Source organism: Vulpes lagopus, chromosome 2 (assembly GCF_018345385.1).
Source record: "Vulpes lagopus strain Blue_001 chromosome 2, ASM1834538v1, whole genome shotgun sequence".
NCBI lineage: Eukaryota > Metazoa > Chordata > Mammalia > Carnivora > Canidae > Vulpes > Vulpes lagopus.
In genome coordinates this window covers 25,947,493-25,970,930 of record NC_054825.1, presented here as the reverse complement: position 1 = coordinate 25,970,930, position 23,438 = coordinate 25,947,493, and the positions used below count along the sequence as shown (strand labels likewise).

The window sequence follows — 23,438 nt, the reverse complement described above, 5'->3', positions numbered from 1 at the left end:
GGGATTAAAAAGCACAGCATAGGGGATCCCTGGGTGGCTCAGCAGTTTGGTGCCTGCCTTTGGCCCAGAGGGTGATCCTGGAGTCCCGGGATTGAATCCCACATTGGGCTCCCTGCATGGAGCCTGCTTCTCCCTCTGCCTGTGTCTCTGCCCCTCTCTCTCTCTGTCTATCATGAATAAATAAATAAAATCTTAAAAAAAAAAAGCACAGCATAGGGAATATAGTCAATAATGTAATAACTGGTGGCAGTTGGCAGCTAGGCTTGTGGTGAGCGTTGTGTATCGTGTGGAATTATGGAATCACTATGTCACCTGAGGCTTCTGTAACATGTCAACTAGACTTCAATTTAAAAAAATTGAGAGAAGATAATTGCATTCCCAAAGGGGGTAAAAGTCATATGGGTCTGCATTTAAGTGCAAATAGGTTTATAAAATGACCTATTTTATAATAGCGGAGCGATAAAGGAAGATACACTAATGAATAGTAATAGCCTCTTTCTGGTTGGAAAGACTAAAGAGAGATGACACGGCCCAGCAGGAGCAGAGCGGCCTGTGGGGGCAGGTGGGGCAGGTGGGCGACTGCGGGGAGGCTCCCGGCGGCAGGTGCCCGCCTCGCGAGCCAGCAGGTGCAGCGGCCTGGAGCCCCGGGCGCAGCCCCCGGAAGCCGAAGCCCGCCCCGCAGGACATCCGGCCGCCTGGCCCGGGGCGGGGCCTCCGGAGCGCGGGGCCTGGGGAGCTGGTTGCAGGTGTACCCAAATCCTGGAATCCGGAGGCCGAGGAGACAGTGAGTGCGCCGGCCCCCACCCTCCCGCCTCCCTGCCGGGCCTCCCCGTGCAGCTCCTCAAGGCAGGTCCTGCAGTCACCGGCCCCCACCAAGCACCACCTCCGGGGCTCCCAGCCCGCCCCCTAACCCCCCTTCTGTCTTAGCGCAAGCCCTTTCCCCTTGCAGGTGCTCAGCACCTTCGCCTTTCAGTTTCCTTTTCTCCTCTTGGCAGTGGCCGCCTCCCGCGACGCGGAGACCTGGAAGGACGTGCAGGTGCCGCAGGAGGGCGGTGAATGGCCAAGGAGGAGCCTCGGCTGAGCGGGAGCACTAGGCCTTTGGGAGCCCAGGCCGCCTGTGCCCTTCCCCTCAGCATCAGGGAGGGGACAGGAGGGGGTGCAGGGCAGAGTTTGGGCTTAGAGCTTTTCAGAGAAAGCCTCACCAGGCCTGCATGGGTGGGGATGGGGGTGGTGGTGGGCATGGAAGCCTTCACCCTTCACCCTGTGGAGACCATCTCCAGCTCTTCTCTCTCCCCATGGCCTCTGGTCAGACCTACTACGGGCAGGTGCTGAAGAAATCAGGGGACCTCCAGACCAGTGCCTGTGTCACTACAGCCAGGCTGGTCCCCAGGCACATCCAGGAAGCCTTGAGGAATGTACACGAAGAAGTAACCTTGAGGTAGAGTGCCCTGTGCCAGCCCCGTCCCCCCAGTCACAAAGACTCTAGAGAGCAACTTTTTTTTTTAATTAATATATTTATTTATTTATTCATGAGAGATGCACAGAGAGAGGCAGAGACATAGGCAGAGGAAAAAGCAGGCTCCACCCAGGGAGCCGAATGTAGGACTCCATACACAGACTGGGATGACGCCCTGAGCCAAAGACAGAGCCACCCAGGCATCCCAGACAGCAGCTTTTTCAAAAGATAGTAATGTGGTCACTAGGGAATTAATTAATCCATTTCCTCCAATCCATCTGGTTTGCCTTGTCTATTGTAAAACTAGTAAAGCACAGCTCTGATCATCTTACAGCTCTGTTTAAAACCCCCAACCCCATCCCCCCTTTACTCAGGATACGTTTATACACCTTGGATTGTCGAGGCTGTGCAGTTTGGTTCCCCCTTCCTAGCCAACCCCAGTTCCTTCTGATGCACTAACTGTTCCAGCCAGCTCTTTCCCTTCCTCCTGCCTCACATGCAATTATTGATCTGGAACACCTTCCCTCTCCTTTCTGCCTTCCAACACTTCACTGCTGGCCTACCTGGTTTGTGAGGCCATTTCTATCCTTGAGCACCCTCTTCCCTAAACCACTATAGCATTTACTGCCAATTCAGTAAATCATGGGAAGTGTTTTCTGTGCTCATGGGTTGCCTCCCCAGGTAAATACCCCCAGGGGACAGAAGTTCTGGACCTGTAGTAGATGTTCAGCTAATGCCTAACTAAATATATTTATTCAACAAATATTGTAAATGGCTTATTTGTCTTAGTACCTGGTACAATGCCCAACCTTGGTAACAATGGTAAACAAATCAGAGTCCCAGTTTTCATGGAGCTTCCAGTTTAGTGAGGGAAACTGAACACCTAAATGGAAATCCAGTAAATGATGGAAGCAAGGAGGGACAGAAAGGAAGGAGGGAGGTGGGAAGGAAGGATTTGTAAGATGTAGTGATTCCACATATTCTAGTCTCTAGGGGAAAAAATATGTATATATGCATGTGTTTTCTATTTCCCAGGTATTACGGCTGTGGTCTGGTCATCCCTGAGTGTCTGGAGAACTGCTGGATTTTGGACCTGGGCAGTGGAAGTGGCAGAGATTGCTATGCACTTAGTCAGCTGGTTGGTGAGACAGGACATGTCACTGGGATAGACATGACAGAAAGTCAGGTGAGGCAGTGATTTGGAGGACAAAAAGGAAGAAATTCTCAAAGGCATTCTTTTAGAGATGAAGTTTCTTTTGTGAGTCTTTGAGGATAATCTAAGAGGGCTACTCAATACAAAGCTCATTTGTGCCACTAGGGTTTCCTGTCCCCAAAGCCTGAGAACTTTGACAACTAGGAGCCCTTCTGGGAGAACAGAGTCAGAGGTTTGACCTGACATAAGAAAATTATAATCACCCATTAGAATCTGATTTTTCCCTTCCTCTGCCACCTATCTTGATGGATTTTGTTACTGAGTGAAGAGTTTATTCAAGCAAAATACATACATCAAGGGACACTTGGTCGACGCAGGCAGGAGAGCATGCAACGCTTGCTGTCAGGGTCATGAGTTCAAGCCCCTCGCTGGGTGTGGAGCCTACTTAATTAACAACAACAACAACAACAACAAAAATCCATGTATCAAGTGGGAGTTTATCCCTCATTGAGTTTTCCCAGACATTACATTTCCCATGTAATGTCCTACATGCCCAGAGGAACCTTGTACACTTATCCAAAAATATATTACTAATATTCCATTAGTAATAGGAAATTTTTAGTAAAAAAGTAGCATATATTTTTTAAAGATTTTATTTATTTATTAAGGAGAGGCAGACTCTCTGCAGGAGCCCCATGTGGGACTCGATCTTGGATCCCGGGATCACGCCCTGAGTCAAAGGCAGATGCTCAACTGCTGAGCCACCCAGGTGTCCCCAGAAGTACCATATTTTTAAAAAATGATTATCAAATTTATATATAAGTATAAATATTTTTTGTTTTTGTGTTTTTTAGGTAGAAGTGGCTAAGAAGTATATTGAATATCACATGGAAAAATATGGCTTCCAGACCCCCAATGTGACTTTTCTACATGGCTACATAGAGAAATTGGAGGAGATTGGAATCAAGGATGAGAGTTATGATATAGTTATGTAGGTCTACACCCTCATTTTTGTGAATATAGCCCATTTCCTGTTGAACACAAATGTCACCACTCTTCGCTATACTGAGTCTCATTTGGGGTATTACTCATGACTTGATAAAGGGAGGGAGTTGCTCTCGGGCGCTTGTAGCCCAAGGGCCTCAGAACACACTAGCCCAGGAGAGAACCAATTGTAAACTTAACCATGAACGGATGAGCCCAGAAGAAGAGCAGGACCACTGAGTCTGCTCATAGAACACACACCAATGTGTTATCTTTAGTATTATTGTCACAGCAAAGTATAGGACTCTGTGTTTCTTCTTTTTCTTAGAGTTGTTGTCAAATCATGCCCAGGTGACAGCCTTAATAAAGCTGCCTTGGAGGAATTTTGCCAATTTACCTGTGACATAAACAGTGCGTGGTGCAATAGGCATCTGGCTGCAGGTTTTGTGCTGTTGCATGGTGACTCTCAGGGCAGAAACAAATAAGCGTGCCTGATTTTTTTTTCCTGCACGCTCAATATGGCTAACAATATATTGGGTTTTTATTTTATTTTTTTTAAAGATTTATTTATTTATTCATGAGAGACACAGAAGAGAGAGAGGCAGAGACACAGGCAGAGGGAGAAGCAGGCTCCTCACAGGGAGCCCGATGCGGCACTCGATCCTGGATTCCGGGATCACGACCTGAGCCACCCAAGCGTCCCTATTTTATTATTTTTTTTTCAAGATTTTATTTATTCATGAGAGACACAGAGGGGAGGCAGAGACATAGGCAGAGGCTCCTTGCAGGGAGCCTTGATCCTGAGCCGAGGGCAGACGCTCAACCCCTGAGCCACCCCAGCGTTCCAATTTATTGCAATCTTAAACACTTTGTCCATCTCCTTCTTTTGGGGAAAAGTTGAGTGTGGGGAAGAGAGGAGGGAGGCAGGAAGAATGATATAGCTTTGGGAAATGATGGAAGAGATCTTTAGGGTCTAAAGGATTTGAGGAGCTCTGAGTAGTGTGCAAATTTGTCTGACATTCCATCAGTTCTTTTTTAGATCAAATTGTGTCATTAACCTTGTACCAGATAAGCAAGCAGTGCTGCAGGAGGTGTACCGAGTGCTAAAGGTGAGGGAAGAGGGAGACAAATGGTCTTTAAATGTCAGTAATAAAATTAAAAAAAAAAAATCAGTAAGAGCAGATGGAATCTGTTCTGTTCTTCCCCCCTTGAGCTGAGAACTCAAACTCTGGTAACTTTTTCCCTACATTAAAAAAAGATGACAAAAAGGGGCTTGGCAAGAATGCCCCAGACATGGAGTCTTTCTCCTCTCCTGTCATAAAAGGTAGTAAATCTGAGAGTCATGATTGTCATTGAACATGTAAAGTATTTGCCTTATTGCTGTCTCTCCTCCTGTCCCCTGCTGCACATGGTCAGAAATAGCATCTGTGGAACTGCAGGGACTTTTGGACTGACTATAAAGATTCCTATGGATATACTCTTCTAGCTTGTATATAGTGTTTCTCAGAGCTGCTTATTTCATCTCTATCAGGATTTCAGATCTTTGGGAAGTTAAAGATGATAGAACTATTACATTAACTGCTTTCTAAAAGGAAGACGTGCAGGAGCTCCATACCCTCTACATATATCATGAGATGTGCATCTTCGTGACAGAAGATATGAGATTCTGAGATTTTGGGTTTACAGAGCTGTCGTAGAGATCAAAAGACAATATATAGAAAAGATTTAATAATGTCTTATTTAATATGTCATGGACCAGCTTGCTATCTTCATCAAGATGTGCTTCTAAAAGGTAGAGACATTATTGTACAATCTAGACTCTGAGCCCTTGAAACTAGCTATAAACTGTCTTTTTAAATTTTTATTTATTTACTTATTTGACTGAGAGACCAAGAGAGTGAGCACAAGTAGGTAAAGAGGTAGGCAGAGGGAGAGGGAGAAGCAGGCTCCCTGCTGAGAGCAGAGTCTGATGTGAGGCTCCATCCCAGGACCCTGAAATCATGACCTGAATGAAGGCAGATGCTTAACTGACTGAGCCACCTGAGTGCCCCCACCCCTTTTTTGCTAAATACAATCTTAAAATTCCTAATCACTCATATGTCTGAGATCCTAAGGACATTTAAAAATATTATTATAAAAATAAATAACATTATAAAAGTTATATAATTTTTAAGGGAGAAGAATTTAGGAATGCTTTTTATTTCTGTTAGTTATACAACTGCCCGGGACTGCATTTGGTTCAGATTGGCTAAAATTTTAAACACCCCAGCATCTTTATTTAGGAGAGAAACATTCTTGGAAAGCCATTTTATTGTCTGTTGGGTAGAGCGCTGAAAGAAAATCTTGACACACAGCTGTTGCTTGTAAATAGGGAGGCAGCTATGATTTGTTCACAAGGGATCACCCCAGTACTTCTGTTGGTTTTTAAAATTGATTTTATCTCCTCATTCCTTTCTTTGCTATCTGGACTAATGTCATCTTTAACCTTGTTTGGACTAATACTGCTGTTTCAGCATGGAGGGGAGCTGTATTTCAGTGACGTCTATGCTAGCCTTGAATTGCCAGAAGAAATCAGGACACACAAAATTTTATGGGGTAGGTGTTGCTTTGTTTTGTTTTAAGGCAGATACTTGTTCACATACAGAGCTCTGGTCTGCTGATATCCTTTGTGATGGAGGAACACATGGGACTAAGTGGAAGAGGCTTCTGTCTCCTTGCTCCTCAGCCACTCAAGAGTGGTATGACCTTGGACAATTTAGTCTCTTTAAGTCATTGTTTTCCAAATTATTATATTATTATAATATCCAAATGTAGATATTAATATCTACATTTTACTGGGCTATTATGAAGATTAAATGAGATAGTGGATATGAAAAATACTTTGAAACCCATAGTATGGCAACTGTTCTCAGACTGAAGCCCCTTCATCCCCTTCTGTCCTCAGTGTTATTGTGTTGTTTTTTCCGTTATTGTCATGTTAACGGAGTCTCTGGAAGTTGAGATGAATACATGCGAGTAGTCAGTATGACTATGAAATCCAAAGTTCTTACTTTTAGGGGCACCTTGTTAGCTCGGTGGGGGGAGCATGTAACTCTTGAACTCTTGATCTCAGGGTTGTGAGTTCAAGCACACGTTAGGTATAGAGATTACTAAAAAAAAAAAAAAAAAAAAAAAAAAAAGAAGAATCCCATTAAAAAAAAACAGTTCTTACTTTAAAAATAAGTGATGTTAACTTTTTCTTATCATACAATAATAAATGAATATTGCTAAAATGTTGGAAAATACAAAAAGAAAAAGAAAAAATTACTGCTTATCATGTAACCTAGCAATAACCTCTAACATTTTAGTATATATCCTTTTAGGGTGTCTATGTGTGTATGTGTGTGTATGTATGTATAATAAAATTAGGAGCATGCTACATATAGAATTTAGTATTCTGGGATCCCTGGGTGGCACAGCGGTTTGGCGCCTGCCTTTGGCCCAGGGCACGATCCTGGAGACCCGGGATCGAATCCCACATCGGGCTCCCGGTGCATGGAGCCTGCTTCTCCCTCTGCCTGTGTCTCTGCCTCTCTCTCTCTCTCTGTGTGACTATCATTAAAAAAAAAAAAAAAAATTAAAAAAAAAAAAGAATTTAGTATTCTAACTGTTTTTGGGATATTTCCTAAGCCTAAAACATTTAAAAATATGTTTTAAATGTATGTATCCTACAACTGTATTGTACAGTTGTGTACTTTGACAATTTCTCTATGGGTAATCATTTGGGTTGTTTCTAATGTGTTGATGTAATAGGTTAAAAAACTATAAAAATGCCTTATGAATATTAGTAGTAATCATTCTAGTAGCAGATCATTTATGATAATCTGGAGCTAATAGACAACTGTGTAAATTATCCTTTATATTTTTTTACTCACATAGCATAGTGCTTTTCAGAATGTGACTTAATCCATCCAGAATATGATCACAGGTTGGTGGAACCAGTACATTAGTGACTGTCTTGAAGAATGGTTTCCAGGGGGCCATTAGCTAGCATGTTGCATTTTAACTGTGACTTTCTAGATATTGGGGGCACTCAGGTCCTTTTTCTATTTTTAGGGTCTATGTTTTAACTAATACCATATCCTTTTTTAAAGTTTGCTTATTTAAATAATCTCTATACCCAACATGGGACTCAAACTCATGACTTTGAGGTCAAGAGCCTCATGCTTTTTTGACAGCTAGGTGCCCCAACTAATAATACCGTTCCTAATCAATTTTATAGAAGAGTAATTTCTTAAAAAAAAAAAAGAGTAATTTCTTGAATGCCTAGTTGATTAGCCTGTGATTTTTCATTTTTTTAGGTGAGTGCCTCGGTGGTGCTTTGTACTGGAAGGACCTTGCTGTCCTTGCCCAAAAAATTGGCTTCTGCCCTCCACGTTTGGTCACTGCCAATCTCATTACAGTTCAAAACAAGGAACTGGAAAGAGTGATTGGTAAGAAATAGCAGTGGGGATTGTTAAAATTGCTCCCTGAATGGTTCACATGTGGTGATTAACAAGTGTGTACTGAATGAGTCTCATTTGAAGGAGACTTTGGGTCATCTGGGTCATCACCCATCTTGTCTTCTGCTTAATAGCAACCTCCCAAAGTTTGGTATTTAATAAAGCACTTCAAAGTTATTCAGTAAATAAAGTGAACTGCCCAGAAAGATAACTGATGGCTGCAAAGAAGAAAATCACCTTTATGATACATATGCTCTTCATCTGCTAAGCAAACCAATAGTCATTTGGGTGCTGGAGCTGATCCATGGGTAAATTCTGTTTTAGGTGACTGTCGCTTTGTTTCTGCAACATTTCGCCTCTTCAAACTCCCTAAGACAGGGCCAGCCGAGAGATGCCAAGTGATTTACAATGGAGGAATCACAGGACATGAGAAAGAACTAATATTTGATGCAAATTTCACATTTAAGGTAAATAAACATTTCCATGACTTCGGACATTCTAGAACTCTTACCCTTGCTCCAATTACCTTTTCTTAACCTTTCATTGCTTCTCAGTTTTCTGCTTTTGGGATGCGCATGGGTGTGTATGTATACTTTCACGGAACCGTTAAAAGTAAGTTGCAGGCGTCATGACATTTTACCCTTAATATTTCAGGATGCATTTCCTAAGAATAAAAAATTCTCCTACATAATCACAATATCACTATCACACCTAAGAAAGTTTATTTTTAAGATTTTCATTTATTTATTTGACAGAGAGGGAGAGAGAGAGAGCAGAAGCAGGGGGAGCAGGAGAGGAGAAGCCGGCTCCCTGCTGAGCAAGGCACCTGATGTGAGGCTCGATCCCAGAACCCTGGGATCATGACCTGAGCTGAAGGCAGATGTTTAACCAACTCAGCCACCCAAGCATCCCCTTAAGAAAAATTTTTACAGGAAGCATCCTTCAGACATCAGATTAGTGGAATTACAGAAAAGCAGAATGGAAAAGAAAAGAAGTATTGTGCAACAGTATTTCAGTGGTTCACTTGTATCATAGAATTAAGGAACTGTTAGTGTTTAATGACAACACAGTGCTATTTCTACTACTCTTTGCAGAGCAGGCTTTATTTTCTCAAAATGGAAAAGTACAGGCTTTGGAATCAGATACCTGGGTTCAAATTCTGGCTCTATTATTTATTACTCGGGTAAACTTGAATAAGTCCTTCTTTGAGATATAGTTTGCTCTACTGCAAGAGTAGGGGTGATAACACTTACTGTGTAGAATTTCTATAAGATTAGCAATAACACAGGGGGTACTTGGCTTGCTCAGTCAGTAGAGCATGTGACTCTATATCTCAGGGTTGTAAGTTTGAGCCCCACATTGGGTGTAGATATTACTTAAAAAATAAAATCTTAATAAAGATTAGCAATAATATAGCAGAACATTGGTACATACTGGGAACTCAGTAAATAGAAGATGCAGTCATGATTTGTTCCAAAGGTAGAAGGATTTACTGTTTTCCACCCCTGATTTTTTGGGTTCAAATAGCATCTTCAAGTTTCTTAACTACCCCTTGGTGCAGTGGAGTTATTAATGCTTTTTCACTGATGCACTGCCCCTTGGTGTCCTGCCTGCTTCTGTAGAGTCACAGAATCAAAGTGGGAAGGGCCTTTGAACTCATTGCTCTGATACAGTGGCTCTCAAAAAAACAAAAACAAAAACAAAAAACCCACCCCATTTTTAATAGTAGATTCTTTTTTAAAGCAAAATTTTATTTAAGAAACCAATACTTACCCTGTGTCATACATTGCTTTACATAACTCCAGTATATATATATATATATATATATATATATATATATATATATATAAAGGGATGAAAGCAGAGCTTATCTGAAGGGAACAGGGATTAGATAGCCCAGAATCTCCTGTGCTCACTCTTGGTTCCCAAGGCATGGGCCCTTTATAACCCCCCAGGCACCCTGAGACTCACCAGAATACACATTAGAAAGGATTACTTTATTTATTTATTTATTTATTTATTTATTTATTTATTTATTTATTTAGAAATGATAACTTTAATTTAAAACCTCATTTTAATGACGAATAAAGTGAAACCCAGATAACAATGGTTTTCTACATCTGTCTCTGAGGAGAAATGGAATACAAGAGCAATGAGTATCCCCCCCCTTTTTTTCTCTTTTTTCTTTGCTACCAAAGAAAAACTGATTATGACACTGGTCAGTTCCATTTTGTAATAAGCATGAAATAGCAGCAAGATCTGAATATAAGAAAATATTGTATCAGAAGGTATAGTCTTTTTTTTTTTTAAGATTTTATTTATTTATTCATGAGAGACACACACAGAGAGAGAGAGAGAGAGAGAGAGAGAGAGAGGAGGTAGAAACACAGGGAGAGGGAGAAGCAGGCTCCATACAGGGAGCCCTATGGGACTTGATCCTGGGACTCCAGGACCACTCCCTGGGCCAAAGGCAGGTGCTAAACTGCTGAGCCACCCACGGATCCCCAGGTATAGTCTTTTATCCTGAAATGTCACTCCTTAGTAAAACCTTTGCATGTTTTTCTTTTATTGAGATTCAAGTGGCATTTCTTTCTTTTTTTAAAGATTTTATTTATGTATTTGAGAGAGAGAGAGAGACAGAGACAGAGACAGAGACAGAGACAGTATACAAGCCAGGGAGGAAAGAGGCGGAGGAAGAGGGAGAAGCAGGCTCCCCACTGAGCAGGGAGCCCTCAGGTAGGTGCTCCATCCCAAGACCCTGAGATCATGACCTGAGCCAAAGGCAAAGAGGTTTAACTGATTGATTCACCCAGGTGTCCTTAAAGTGGCATTTCTTAATATGTGTTTTTTTCCTACTACCCTTCAGGAAGGTGAAATCATTGAAGTGGATAAAGAAACAGCAGCTATCTTGAAAAATTCACGATTTGCCCAAGATTTTCTGATCAGACCAATTGGAGAGACGCTGCCAACATGTAGTGGCTGTTCTGCTTTAGAATCAAAGGTTTGTTTGGCTTTCAACCCATACCTTGCCACAGACTGCTAAAGCAAGAAACAAATCATTTTTCCTTTAGTTGGCCACTATTGATAATTTCTAGTATATTTATGTCTACAAAATAACTTGAATTAATTTCATAACTTTATTTTTCCAATCTGGACAGTAAGCCAGAGACTCTTAACTTGGTGCACCTATGAATGGACTTCAGGGCATCCATGAACCCCTTAAAATTATATGTGTGTGTATGTATTTTCTCAAGAGAGTGTCTATTACTTTCATCAGATTCTTTTTTCTGTTAAGATTTCATTTATTTATTCATGAGAGACACAGAGAAAGGCAGAGACACAGGCAGAGGGAGAAGCAAGCTTCCTGCGGGGAGCCTGATGCAGGACTTGATCCCAGGTTCCCCGGATCATAACCTGAGCTGAAGACTGATGCTCAACCACTGAGCCACCCAGGTGCCCACTTTCATTAGATTCTTAAAGGAGTCCAGATACAAAAAAGGTTAAGAACTACCTTGGAAAAATTTATTCAAATATTTGTAAGTTTTTTAAAAAATAATTTTAAAAAAGATTTTATTTATTTATTTGAGAGAGAGAAGGAGAGAGAGCACAAGCAGAAGGAGGGGCAGAGGGAGAGGGAGAAGCAGAGTCCCTGCTGAGCAAGGAGCCTGACACGGGGACTCAGTCCTAGGACCCCAAGGACCATGATCTGAGCTGAAGGCAGATGCTTAACTGACTGAGCGACTCAGGTGCCCCTCAAATAATTGTAAGTCTAAATTAAGATAATTGAATTGTGCTACAGAAAGACTGTACCAGTCTACATGCCTACTTGCAATATATGATAATACCTTTTCTCTGCTCTCTTACTAATATTGGTTATTATTTTTTAAAAACTTTTCTTGGGACGCCTGGGTGGCTCAGTGGTTGAGCGTCTACCTTTGGCTCAGGGCTTGATCTCTGGGTTCTGGGTTCAAGTTCCACACTGGGCTCCTCTTGGGGAGTCTGCTTCTCCCTCTGCCTGTATCTCTCCCTCTGTTTCTGTGTCTCCCATGAATAAATAAATAAATAATAAAATCTTTAAAAAAATAAAACCTTTTTTTGTCTAATGGGCAGAAACTAATGTGTTGTTTTATTTTGCATATATTGAATCTTTTGGTATATTTGTTGGCCAGTTATGTTTTCATCCATTTTGAACTTCCTATATAATTCCTTTAACCATCTGCTTTTAGAGTGGTATTTGCCTTTTTAAATTATTCTATAAAAATTGTCTATTATATATTGTGAATATTTTTTCTTAGCATGTCATCTTTTTATTTACTTATTTTTCCTGAATACACATTTTCAATTTTTATGTAGTCATTTCCTTCATGGTTTTTGCCTCTTATGTTATGATTAGAAAGACTTGCTCTGTGTGAACATTATGAATTTACCTATATTTTCTTTTAATTCTTTTTATTTTATTTTATTTATTTATTCAGGAGAGACACAGAGAGAGTGAGGTAGAGACACAGGCAGAGGGAGAAGCAGGCTCCATGCAGGAAGCCTGATGCAGGACTCAATCCCAGGACTCCAGAATCACGCCCTGGGCCAAAGGCAGGCCCTAAACCACTGAGCCACCCAGAGATTCCCTTCTTTTAATTTTTTTAATAGGTTTTATTTTTAGGTAATCTGTACATACAACCTGGGGCTTGAACTCACAACCTCAAGATCAAGAGTTACATGCTCCACTGACTGAGCCAGCCAGGTGCCCCACCTATATTTTCGTTTAGTACTTTAGACATTTTGAGATAAAATTCATATAACATAAAATTCACATTTTTAATCACATGTACAATTTAGTAACTTTTAGTACATTTACAAAGTTGTACTATCTAGTTCCAGAAAACTTTTGTTGCCCCAAATAGAAATCCCATATCCGGGATCCCTGGGTGGCGCAGCGGTTTGGCGCCTGCCTTTGGCCCAGGGCGCAATCCTGGAGACCCGGGATCGAATCCCACGTCAGGCTCCCGGTGCATGGAGCCTGCTTCTCTCCCTCTGCCTATGTCTCTGCCTCTCTCTCTCTCTGTGACTATAATAAATAAAAAAAAAAAAAAAAAAAAAAAGAAATCCCATATCCATTAAGCAGTCTTTCTGCTATCTCTTCTCCCCCTGGGAGAAGCTGGCAATAATCAGTTTTCTGTCTCTGGATTATAATATCCACTATTGTGGATATTTTATATAAGTGGAATCATACACTATATGGCCTTTTGTGTCTGGATCCTTTTACCTAACATAACGTTTTCAAGGTTTATCCATGTATCAGTACTTCATTAATTTTCATGTCTGAATAATATTCCATTGCATGGATATACCAATTTGTTTATTCATTCATCAGTTGATAGATAATTAGGTTCTTTCTACTCTTTTTTTTTTTTTAAGATTTTATTTATTTATTCATGAGAGGCAGAGACACAGGCAGAGGGAGAAGCAGGCTACATGCAGGGAGCCCGATGTAGGACTCAATTCCGGGACTCCAGGATCACACCGTGGGCTAAAGGCAGTGCTAAACTGTTGAGCCACCCAGGCTGCTCAGTTCTTTCTACTCTTGGCTCTTGCGAGTAGTATTACTGTGAACATACCTGTACATGTAAATCATGTACTTGTTTTCAATTCTTTGGGGTCTATATCTAGTAGTGGATTGTTGGGTCATATGGTAATTCTACATCTAACTTTTTGAAGACTAACCAAACTGTTTTCCATAGTGGCTGCACCATTTTAAGTTCCTACCAGCAGTGTATAGGTTTCCAGTTTCTCTACATCTTTGCCAACACTTTATTTTCTTTTTAGTTTTGATTGCAGCCATCCTAGTCAGTGCGAAGTAGTGCCTCCATTGTAGTTTGGATTTGCATTTCCCCAGTGACTAGTGATGTTAACCATCTTCTCACATGTTTGTTGACCATCTGTATATTTTCTTTGGGGAAATGTCTATTCAAATTCTTTACCCATTTTTTTTTTTTTTTTTTTAGATAGAGGGAGAGGGAGGGAGGAGGAGCAGAGAGAGAGGGAAACAGAGAGAACCTTAAGGAAGCTCCATGCCCAGCACAGAGCCTGACACAGAACTCGATCTTACAACCTTGAGATCATGACCGGGGCCAAAATCAAGAGTTGGACACACTTATCTGACTGAGCCACCCAGACTCCTTTGCTCATGTTTTAATTGGGTTGTCTTTTTATTGTTGAGCTGTGAGAGTTCTTTATATATTCTGGATACTAGACTCTTATGAGATATATGACTGCCAAAACTTTCTCACATTCTGTGTGTTGTCTTTTCTTTTTTAAAAATTATTTTTATTTTTTAAAGATTTTATTTATTTATTCATGAGAGACACACAGAGAGAGGCAGAGACATAGGCAGAGGGAGAAGCAGGCTCCCTCTGGGGAGCCTGACGTGGGACTTGATCCCAGGACTCCGGGATCATGACCTGAGCCAAAGGCAAAGAGGCACTCAACCACTGAGCCACCCAGGTGCCCTGTGTGTTGTCTTTTCACTCTCTGGAAAGTGTCCTTTGATGCACAAAAGTTTTTAATTTTGGTGAAGTTGCATTTTTCTTTTTTGGTTGCTTGTGCTTTTGGGTGTTATAGCTAAGAATCCATTGCTTAATCCAAGGTCATGCAGATTCTTCTAGCACTTTCAAGGTTTTGCTTTTCACATTAAAATTTTTTAACCATCTGGAATTTATTTTAGCATAAATGTTGAGGTACAGTGTGACTATTTCTCCAAATATTAACTAGTTCAAATTTTCCTCTTCATTTATTAAATCAATTCTCCACTATTTTGAAAAGCTGATTTTTATCATATCTTAATTTCCTGAATGTATATCTGAGCCAGGATACCACTATATTAAAAAATGGTCATTTTCTAAAATATTTTGGTTTCATTTTTGAAATTATTTTAGTATCTGAAATATTGGTATAGTATTTTTTAAAGCATTTTATTGCGATTTATCTCATGTCATCTCCACAACTACCCTATGAAGAAGGCAGATAGGTAATTATACTAGACAGTAGTATCTTTCTTTGCCTTTCTCTCTTATATATTTAATCATTTCACCGTATTCATGCTATCACAATTGTTTTATTGATCCATTCGTTAATTTATAATATTGTATTTAGAAGAGGCTTAGTGATGGGTTTCAAGTTTCTTTTGGCTGACAACTCACAGCATTCACCAAAGTCATACCAATACTGTGTCTCAAGGCACTGAATTTTGGAAGTCCCAGGAAAGAAGACACTGATGCTGCCACGGCAGGATAGTGGCAGAGCATGGGGTTTAAGTACACAGGCCTTGCAATCAGACTAGGTTTAGATCTTGGCTCTATCAGGCATGTGTGATCTTGGGTACCTTACCTAACCTCCCTGCACCCTCTGTCTCCCCATGTGTAACAGGAAGGTGATAATCACTTTTTCCCTCAGGTTGTGAGGATTAGTGGAATGATGTATGCCTGATGTTAGCCTGATGCCTGGTACATAATGCAAACTCAAGAAATTGAAGTAGTTACAGTTGTGGATTTGTACTAAGATTCTTGGTCACTTGGAACTGTGTTCTAGGATTTATCATTCTCCCACACACCCTTTCTCCTGGGCTCAGAGGTTCTCTAATCTTTTGCCATGAATTTTTGCTTTCTCTTGCTTGGGTTTTATAGTAACTTTGGATACATTGAGCATACATTGATACACAAGTAACTGTTATGCCTTTTTCTCCTCCATCTGTTACATTATAAGCAGTCTTTAAGAGTAAAGTTTATTTAGAGATCACTCTCCAAAACTGTAAATTTGTAGCTGGGAAAATTTAATTGAACGCAAGAGACAGGAATTCTGGAGCCAAAAACCTGAATGTATTCTTATTTGGCCACCATTACTAGCATGAATCAAGCCCAAGCTAAGTATAGAAGCCACCTCTAGAGCTGAAGAGTGATTGACAGGTTTTGCTTTATGAAATTCTTGAGCATTCTGTTTCATTTCTTTTCTGTTTTTCCAAGAAGATGCCTTTTTGGAAAGTAGAGAAATTTGACTTTGGACTTTCAGTCTATTAAACCTTTCACAAATGTGTTATTGGTATTTTGAAACTCTGGGAAGTTCACTGATAACAAAACCTTGCTGGGGAGAATCAATGTGTATTTTGAAATGTTTTCACCATTCGAATTCTCCTGGAACCTAGTTTCCTGAATCCTCATTAGAAAAGCAGTCAGCAGGGATCCCTGGGTGGCGCAGCGGTTTGGCGCCTGCCTTTGGCCCAGGGCGCGATCCTGGAGACCCGGGATCGAATCCCACGTCGGGCTCCCGGTGCATGGAGCCTGCTTCTCCCTCCGCCTGTGTCTCTGCCTCTCTCTCTATCTCTCGGTGACTATCATAAATAAATAAAAATTAAAAAAAAATTAAAAAAAAATTAGAAAAGCAGTCAGCAGATTACTGTTACAAGTAAAGGGAGTGTTTCCTCCAACCACAACACTTCCAGTGTACTCTGGCTGAAAAAAAAAAAAAAACCAAAAACCATTAATCGGGCTGGCTTCTGCAAAGACCCTGTTCTTCCAGCCTGGCTCTCCTTGACCTCTCTCTTAGTGTGCACTGGGGGCACACAGGAGAACTCTTGACCTCAGATACCAATGGTAATGTTCCATGTACTTGAACTAGTTTATCCCAACTGTCTCCTCTCTCATCTGCCTTCTTTCTTTCAGCCTGCTGATGTGCCAATGTCTTTAGATCAGTTCCAAGGTTTTGAAAAGGCAATCATTGACAGTGAAGGAAGATTTAAAGAATGAGACAGCTGCGTGTCCTAGAAATATAACCTTGTGTAGTTGGAGGAGGACATTCATATCTTTTTTATGGAAGACCTTTCCGATAAAGACCTAGAGCACAGTACAGGCAGGCAGCATGTGGGGGTTGCTGGCACTTGCGTCTTTCTGACAGCTGCAACCACAGAAGAATGCTGCTTACTGTGGTTTGTCTCAGTGATGACTGCTTTCTAGAGCCCTTCTTTTCTTTCTTTTTTCCTCTTCCTCCTGCCTTTTCTCCTCCTCTTCCCACTTCCCACTTCCCCTCCTCCTCCTCTTCTCCTCTTCTCCTCTTCCTCATCCTCTTCCTTCTTCTCTTTTAATCTTGACAAGGAAAGTGTATCTTGCTATTAAAGGAATTACTTTAGGGGCACCTGGGTGGCTCAGTCAGTTGAGCATGGGACTCTTTATCTCAGCTCAGGTCTTTATCTCAGGGTTGTGAGTTCAGGCTCTGTATTGGGCTCCACACTGGGCATGTAGCCAACAATAACAATAACAACAAAGGATTACATTAGTAAAACACTGCAGTACCAGGATTGTGGTACACACTGTCTTGCTGCAGTTCATAGTGGTGGTAATAACAAGGTGAGCAACACTAGGAATAATATAGAGGACCAGCCTTTACTGAATGGGTAAGATGTTCAGTCATTTCGTCCTCACAACAACCCTTTATCATCCTCATTTTACAGATGAAGAATCTAAGACTCAGAGAGATTAATGTACTAATCCAAGGTCACACAGCTAGAAAGCAGTGAATTTGAACCCATGTTGGATTTTAGAGCTGATAGTCTTACCTAGTATGCTGTCCTGCCTCTCTGTATCTAGACTTTTCACAGAATCACAGGATGTTGGTGCTGGAAAGTACAGTTTATCAAAGTATCTCACCTTTTATTCCCTTTAAGTCTTGGGATCTTTTAGGACTGAGAGTGTACATTAGAAAGAAATACTGATGTCACTATCTCCTGTTCATAGAACCTGGGATGGCAAAAAGAGCGGAAAATCATTTTCCTGGGTGAAAAGGAGGAGAGGCGAACTCTTCTGACCAGAAATTCCAATGTAGCGAGAAGAGGAAAGAATGAACAGGAGGGCATGGCAGCAGCAACAAGCATAGCTAGGCCTCTACCAGGCATGGAGATCCCCTGCTGGATGCTAGCTCACTTGTTCTGGGAGCCCAGACCCAGGCAGGCGTCTTCATTCTAGAAAGGTGAAAACTGAGGGCCAGGGAGGTTCCTTCACTAAAGGGAGTGGTCCATAGACTGTCCTTTTTTTTTTTTTTTTTTTAAGATTTTATTTATTTATTCATGAGAGAGAGAGAGAAAGAGAGAGGCAGAGACACAGGCAGAGGGAGAAGCAGGCTCCATGCAGGGAGCCCGATGTGGGACTCGATCGGGGGTCTCCAGGATCAGGCCCTAGGATGAAGGCGGCACCAAACTGCTGAGCCACCCAGGCTGCCCTAGACTGTCCTGTATGAATGTAGGGCCCATGCGTGTCTTGTCCTACCTTCTATTTGCAGTGACCAACAATCAAGTGTAAGAGAGTACATTTACGTTTAATGAATTCATCATTATTTGAGGTGGCTTGTCCATGCTTTTGCTGCCTTTGTTTTGTGCCTGGTTGGTCTCTGGCCCCCTTGGTGTTGCTGTTGGAATATCTCATCTGGAGGTGAAAGGAGGAAAAATAAAGTCTGCCGTCTTGTCTTCTGAAAATTCCAGTCACTCTGCCCTGAGAGCTTGCTGGCCATTGTTGGCAATCTCAACATCTGAACATCAACGATTGCTAATGATGGCCCTGGTGTCTAGGACTTGCCTTCTTGTCTTGCATACATATTTCTGGAGATGAGAGTAAGGGAAGGAAAGATTTGGTATTTAGCATTCAACATTTTGGTATTCAATGCCAGAAGGGTAAAGAGCATGTACACATAGGACTCCCATAAAACAAAATGTAACCAAATAAACTTTCCCCTAGGGACCACCTTTAAGAAGCTTTAAATGAATTTTACCTTGAAAGTAGTAAAAACATGGGTTGGGGGGGACAGGGACCACTGGCTCAGTGGTTGAGCATTTGCCTTTGGCTCAGGTCGTGATTCCCGGGTCTTGGGATGGAGTCCCACATCGGGCTCCCCTCAGGGAGCCCACTTCTCCCTCTGCCTATGTCTCTGCTTCTCTCTCTGTGTCTCTCATGAATAAACAAAATCTTTTTAAAAATGTAGTAAAAACCTAATTAGAAGTTTCAGGACGAGACAGCCACCTTGATAGCTGACTCCCAAAGATTCTATGGAATTATAACATTTTATCTACCTTCCAGGTAAGCCAACCTCAGTCAAACTGGAATATGAGTGTTGGGGTACATCAAAACACCTTTAATTTGTCCTTTCATTTTGGTTTGATTTTTGACAGGGTATCATCACAGATCCATTCACGCTTGCAGGACAGTCTGACAGTATGAAGTCCAGATGTTCCCCTGATGTTGCTGGAGGCTGCTGTGGCATAACTTACAGCTGACTGGAAGAAAGGGGCAGGAGGCTAAGGACTTACATATGTCTTTTAAATCTACTCTCTCCCATAGCACAGACCATAATAAAGAATACATAGTGAAAAGTCACTATATTGTAGATCATTGATAAAAAATAATTATTTTTAGAAGGTTTTAATTGAAGGTTCATAGCAAATGACCTAAAGGCTGGTTAAGTAGGTTTTTCTCTCTCTTTGCTAATTCAAAGTTCTGGTGCCACTTAGTGGTCAGCTGTGGAACTGGGAGGCCGTCTTCAGGCTTGGCCAAAGAGAATGACAGTTGGCAGAGGGTTTCAGGAAAAACATCTTCCTTTTGACCTGCATAGCACCTTTTGGACTTTCACCATGTTTGTTCATAAAACAAAGCTCCTACTGAAATTATGCTAATCATGCCCAAAAAAATTGCCAAATCATATTTGGTAGGAGTGCTATCAAAGTAACTGGTCTAAATCAAACTTTTCTTTTTTTTTTGCAATTGAATGAAGAAAACAAGTGAATAATGAATCTCTTTGACCTCATTGGATCATAAAGAATGACAACATAGTGATTCTCTGTAGTAAATCCTAATCTGATCAGGAAAAGAGTGATTAATTTTTTTCTTTTTCTTTTTGTTTTTTTTTTATAATACATTTATTTTTATTGGTGTTCAATTTACCAACATACAGAACAACACCCAGTAGGAAAAGAGTGATTATTTTTTAAAGAGGGGTAGAAGAGGTAAACACAGTGGGTTTCTTTTCCTTTATTTTATTTTTTTTTAAGGATTTTATTTACTTATTCATGAGAGACACACACAGAGAGAGAGGCAGAGACACAGGCAGAGGGAGAAGCAGGCTCCATGCAGGAGCCAGACATGGGACTTGATCCCAGGTCTCCAGGATCAGGCCCTGGGCTGAAGGTGGTGCGAAACTGCTGAACTACCGGGGCTGCCCCTTTTCTTTTCCTTTATAATATGTCCTGCTTAAACTTTTAGGGAAGTATTAGATTTAGTTCTAGCTTCCATGGTTAAAGAATGAGATTGAGGAATGTTTCAGGATGATGCTATCATTTGAAATGAGAACATTATTTCATTGAAGTCCAATTACATTTGAAGGCTTTGTCAGGGGGACATAGAAAGGTGTAAGTTTATATAAGTCATGGTCCTTGTCATCAGGAGCTGATCAGCTCTTTAATAACAGCCTTCAAGTGATGAAGAGTTTTAATGAGAAAAATCCCAACCAATTGCTCTGACCTCAGTGCAAAAAAACAAGAGGAGGAGCTGACATGACCCAAGAGATATTTTATTAGGGGTATGAGAACATTTATAAAACATTGTAATGCCTCACAGAATGCTGGAATGGATTCTATAGTCCAAAGTCCTCTTTTAATAAAGCTGTTAAAAATGGAGAAATTCTCAGATTTCTGACTGGGTTCATCCATAGGACCTGACTTACTACTACAGTCTAAGGAGAGGACTGAGTGGTATCTTTTAAGTTCTATTCACTCTGTGACCTTGATTCTAAACAGTGCTTTGGTGCTTCTAGAGTTCATTGTCTACCCAGGGATAACCTATTTCAGTGACAGCATTAGTTAGAATGGTATAGGTAGGACAGGTGGGATTAAGCATATTTCACCATCCATGAGCAGAAGGTGGTCCTGCCAGAGGGGAAAGGATGGAAAGAAAGAGTTCTGGTTATTTGGTTTATTAGGCTTTTCTAAATTTAGAGGGAGGAGGTTTTAGGCAATCATTTGTCATTCTGAATTCTCAGTTCCCCCAAAAGAGGTTGAGGGATGAGTTTAAACTGGAATGTAGATATTCATGTTGTGTTTTTCCAAAGGATAACATACTTTATATATTATTTTCCAACAAAAATATACATCGTAAGAATTGTATTTAGTCTAGAATCTAGACAAAATATCTATTAATATAAAATGAAGTAGATGTGTTTTGTCCAGAAAAATGCCATACATGATTATTTAAATATTCAAAATAGGTGAGATAGACAACTAGGAATGTACGTCCCTTATCACAGAGTTTACCTTTCCTTTAAGCGAGAGAGGCTGTGTTGAATGATGAGCAGAAGGCTGATGCCAAACTTTTGTTTTTTTAAAGATTTATTTATTTATGACAGACAGAGAGAGAGAGAGAGAGAGAGGCAGAGACACAGGAGGATGGAGAAGCAGGCTCCATGCTGGGATCCTGACGGGGAACTCAATCCCGGGACTCCAGAATCACGCCCTGGGCCAAAGGCAGGCGCTAAACCCCTGAGCCACCCAGGGATTCCCCGGCTGATGCCAAACGTGATAGTTCTTTTCCACTTGGGATTTTGGCCTTGAGAAAATTATTTAACATCTCTGTGCCTTAATTTGCTCATCTGCATGGAGTTCTTTGAAAGGGCAGGTGACACATGGTTTAAATTGTTATTAGTTTAGATCTATATGGTTGCTACCAGCATGTGATGTCAGGACAGCTGAAGACCAATGCTTCTTTTGCTGTCAGCATGGTTTAGGAAGCTGCCTGTAGCTCTTTGACATCAGGCAGCTTTCCCCCCAACATTGTATTACAACCAGTTTCTTTTTTTTTTTTTTAAGATTTTTTTTTTTTTTTTTAATTCATGACAGACACACACACAGAGGGGGAGAGAGAGAGAGAGGCAGAGACACAGGCAGAGAAGCAGGCTCCATGCAGGGAACCCGACACGGTACTTGATCCCGGGACTCCAGGATCACACCCCGGGCCGAAGGCGGCGCTAAACCACTGAGCTACCAGGGCTGCCCACAACCATTTTCAAATATGCAGAAAAGTTTAAAACATTGTAGGGACTTCCTATTTACCTACCACCTAGGTTACTTGTTAACCTTTGGCAAATCATTTCCTACATTTTAACATTACACTTCATGACAGCAGAGCCACAGAAACAGGTGCTTAATTCTTCTGTAGCTACAAACACTTTTTAAAAGATAATGGACTTATGGTGGGGCGCCTGGCTGGCTCAGTCGGTTGGGTGGTTGGCTCTTGATTTTGACTCAGGTCATGATCTCAGGGTCCTGGGATGGAGCCCTGGGTCAGGCCCAATGCTCGCTCAGCCAAGGAGTCTATTTCTGGATTCTCTCTCTCCCTCTGCTTTGGCCCCTCTTATGCTCTCTTTCTATCTCTAAAATAAATAAGTAAATATTTATTTTTAAAAAATCAGGTAAGCCTGCAGAGGCTTTTCAGCTTACCTACTGGAGGGAGCCCAGCGGCAGCTTAAGCAGGATCCCACCCCCAATCCCATCTCCAGCTACACAGGGCTGGAAAGGGTATGGCTCTGTGCCAAGACAGCAGCAGAGCCTGTTTCTCTTACTGATTCTTGGCCTTTCCTTGGATGGCTCCTAGGAAGCAGCAAAGGAGTGATTCATTCTGCCTTACTAAGTTGAGAGGCCTGCTACATGAGCCTGGCAAGGAATGTGAAGCTATCCATCCAGTCTTTCATTTATTCACCAACTATTATTAAGTACCTACTGTGTGCCACCTGGCACTGTCCTAGGCCCAGATCACTAATGATCAAATATGCTGAACCCTGTGAACCAGCAGGACCCAAACAGCTAAGCCTATTTTCTAAACTTTGTTGGCACCTGTCCTAACTTCTGAGATTTGCCAAGTTTCTTCAACTGCACACACAGCACAATTGAGGTCTAAACAAGGGTCCTTTTGAAGACCCTGCTGGAAGAGTCAATAGAGGGAGATCTCGCTAGATAATAAAAATGAACTCTTTTGCAAATATGGGGCTGGGATCGTACAATCCTAATAATAACCTATGACTTGAGCTTTACTGCCTCATTCCAGTCTCAATTTGACTGCTGACTCTGCAACTTCTGCAAGCACAGCTCCCACTGAGGCTAATGGGAGTGTTATGTGAATGTAAGTTTTGTGCTTAATCTTCTCCTGCTGAGTGAGCCTTGCTTGTCTTGGACTGATGACCGTACCAATCCCCTTCCCCAATGGGAACAGGCTAGCCCCTCCTTTCATGGAGCAGAGCCATGTAGCTGTGGTATTGCTCCAGGTGAGGGAAAAATCAATTTGGCACA

At 41.4% G+C, this 23,438-nt stretch overlaps 1 protein-coding gene across 2 annotated transcripts; it reads left to right on the top strand.

Annotated features, from left to right (window-relative positions):
- The first annotated feature begins 179 nt into the window (after positions 1-179).
- Positions 180-20,777, top strand: AS3MT (arsenite methyltransferase). Of its 2 annotated transcripts, XM_041744079.1 has the most exons (11): positions 181-784; positions 996-1,036; positions 1,311-1,438; positions 2,492-2,642; positions 3,464-3,600; positions 4,633-4,702; positions 6,107-6,188; positions 7,934-8,065; positions 8,399-8,541; positions 10,941-11,075; positions 19,278-20,777. In XM_041744079.1, coding segments are annotated over exons 1-11 (1,125 nt in total). In that variant the 5' UTR covers positions 181-783; the 3' UTR covers positions 19,383-20,777. The 2 variants fall into 2 exon arrangements, with proteins under 2 accessions (XP_041600012.1, XP_041600013.1); XM_041744078.1 differs by having other exon boundaries at positions 180-784; positions 996-1,438.
- Positions 20,778-23,438: the final 2,661 nt, after the last annotated feature.

What these genes read in the sequence shown, in the direction of transcription:
- AS3MT (XM_041744078.1), top strand. Translation starts at nt 1,212, where the DNA reads ATGGGTGGGGATGGGGGTGGTGGTGGGCATGGAAGCCTTCACCCTTCA. An exon ending in GAGAGTTATGATATAGTTAT is followed by an intron (nt 3,601 to 4,632) that starts GTAGGTCTACAC and finishes GTTCTTTTTTAG; the next exon opens with ATCAAATTGTGTCATTAACC. An exon ending in GACACACAAAATTTTATGGG is followed by an intron (nt 6,189 to 7,933) that starts GTAGGTGTTGCT and finishes TCATTTTTTTAG; the next exon opens with GTGAGTGCCTCGGTGGTGCT.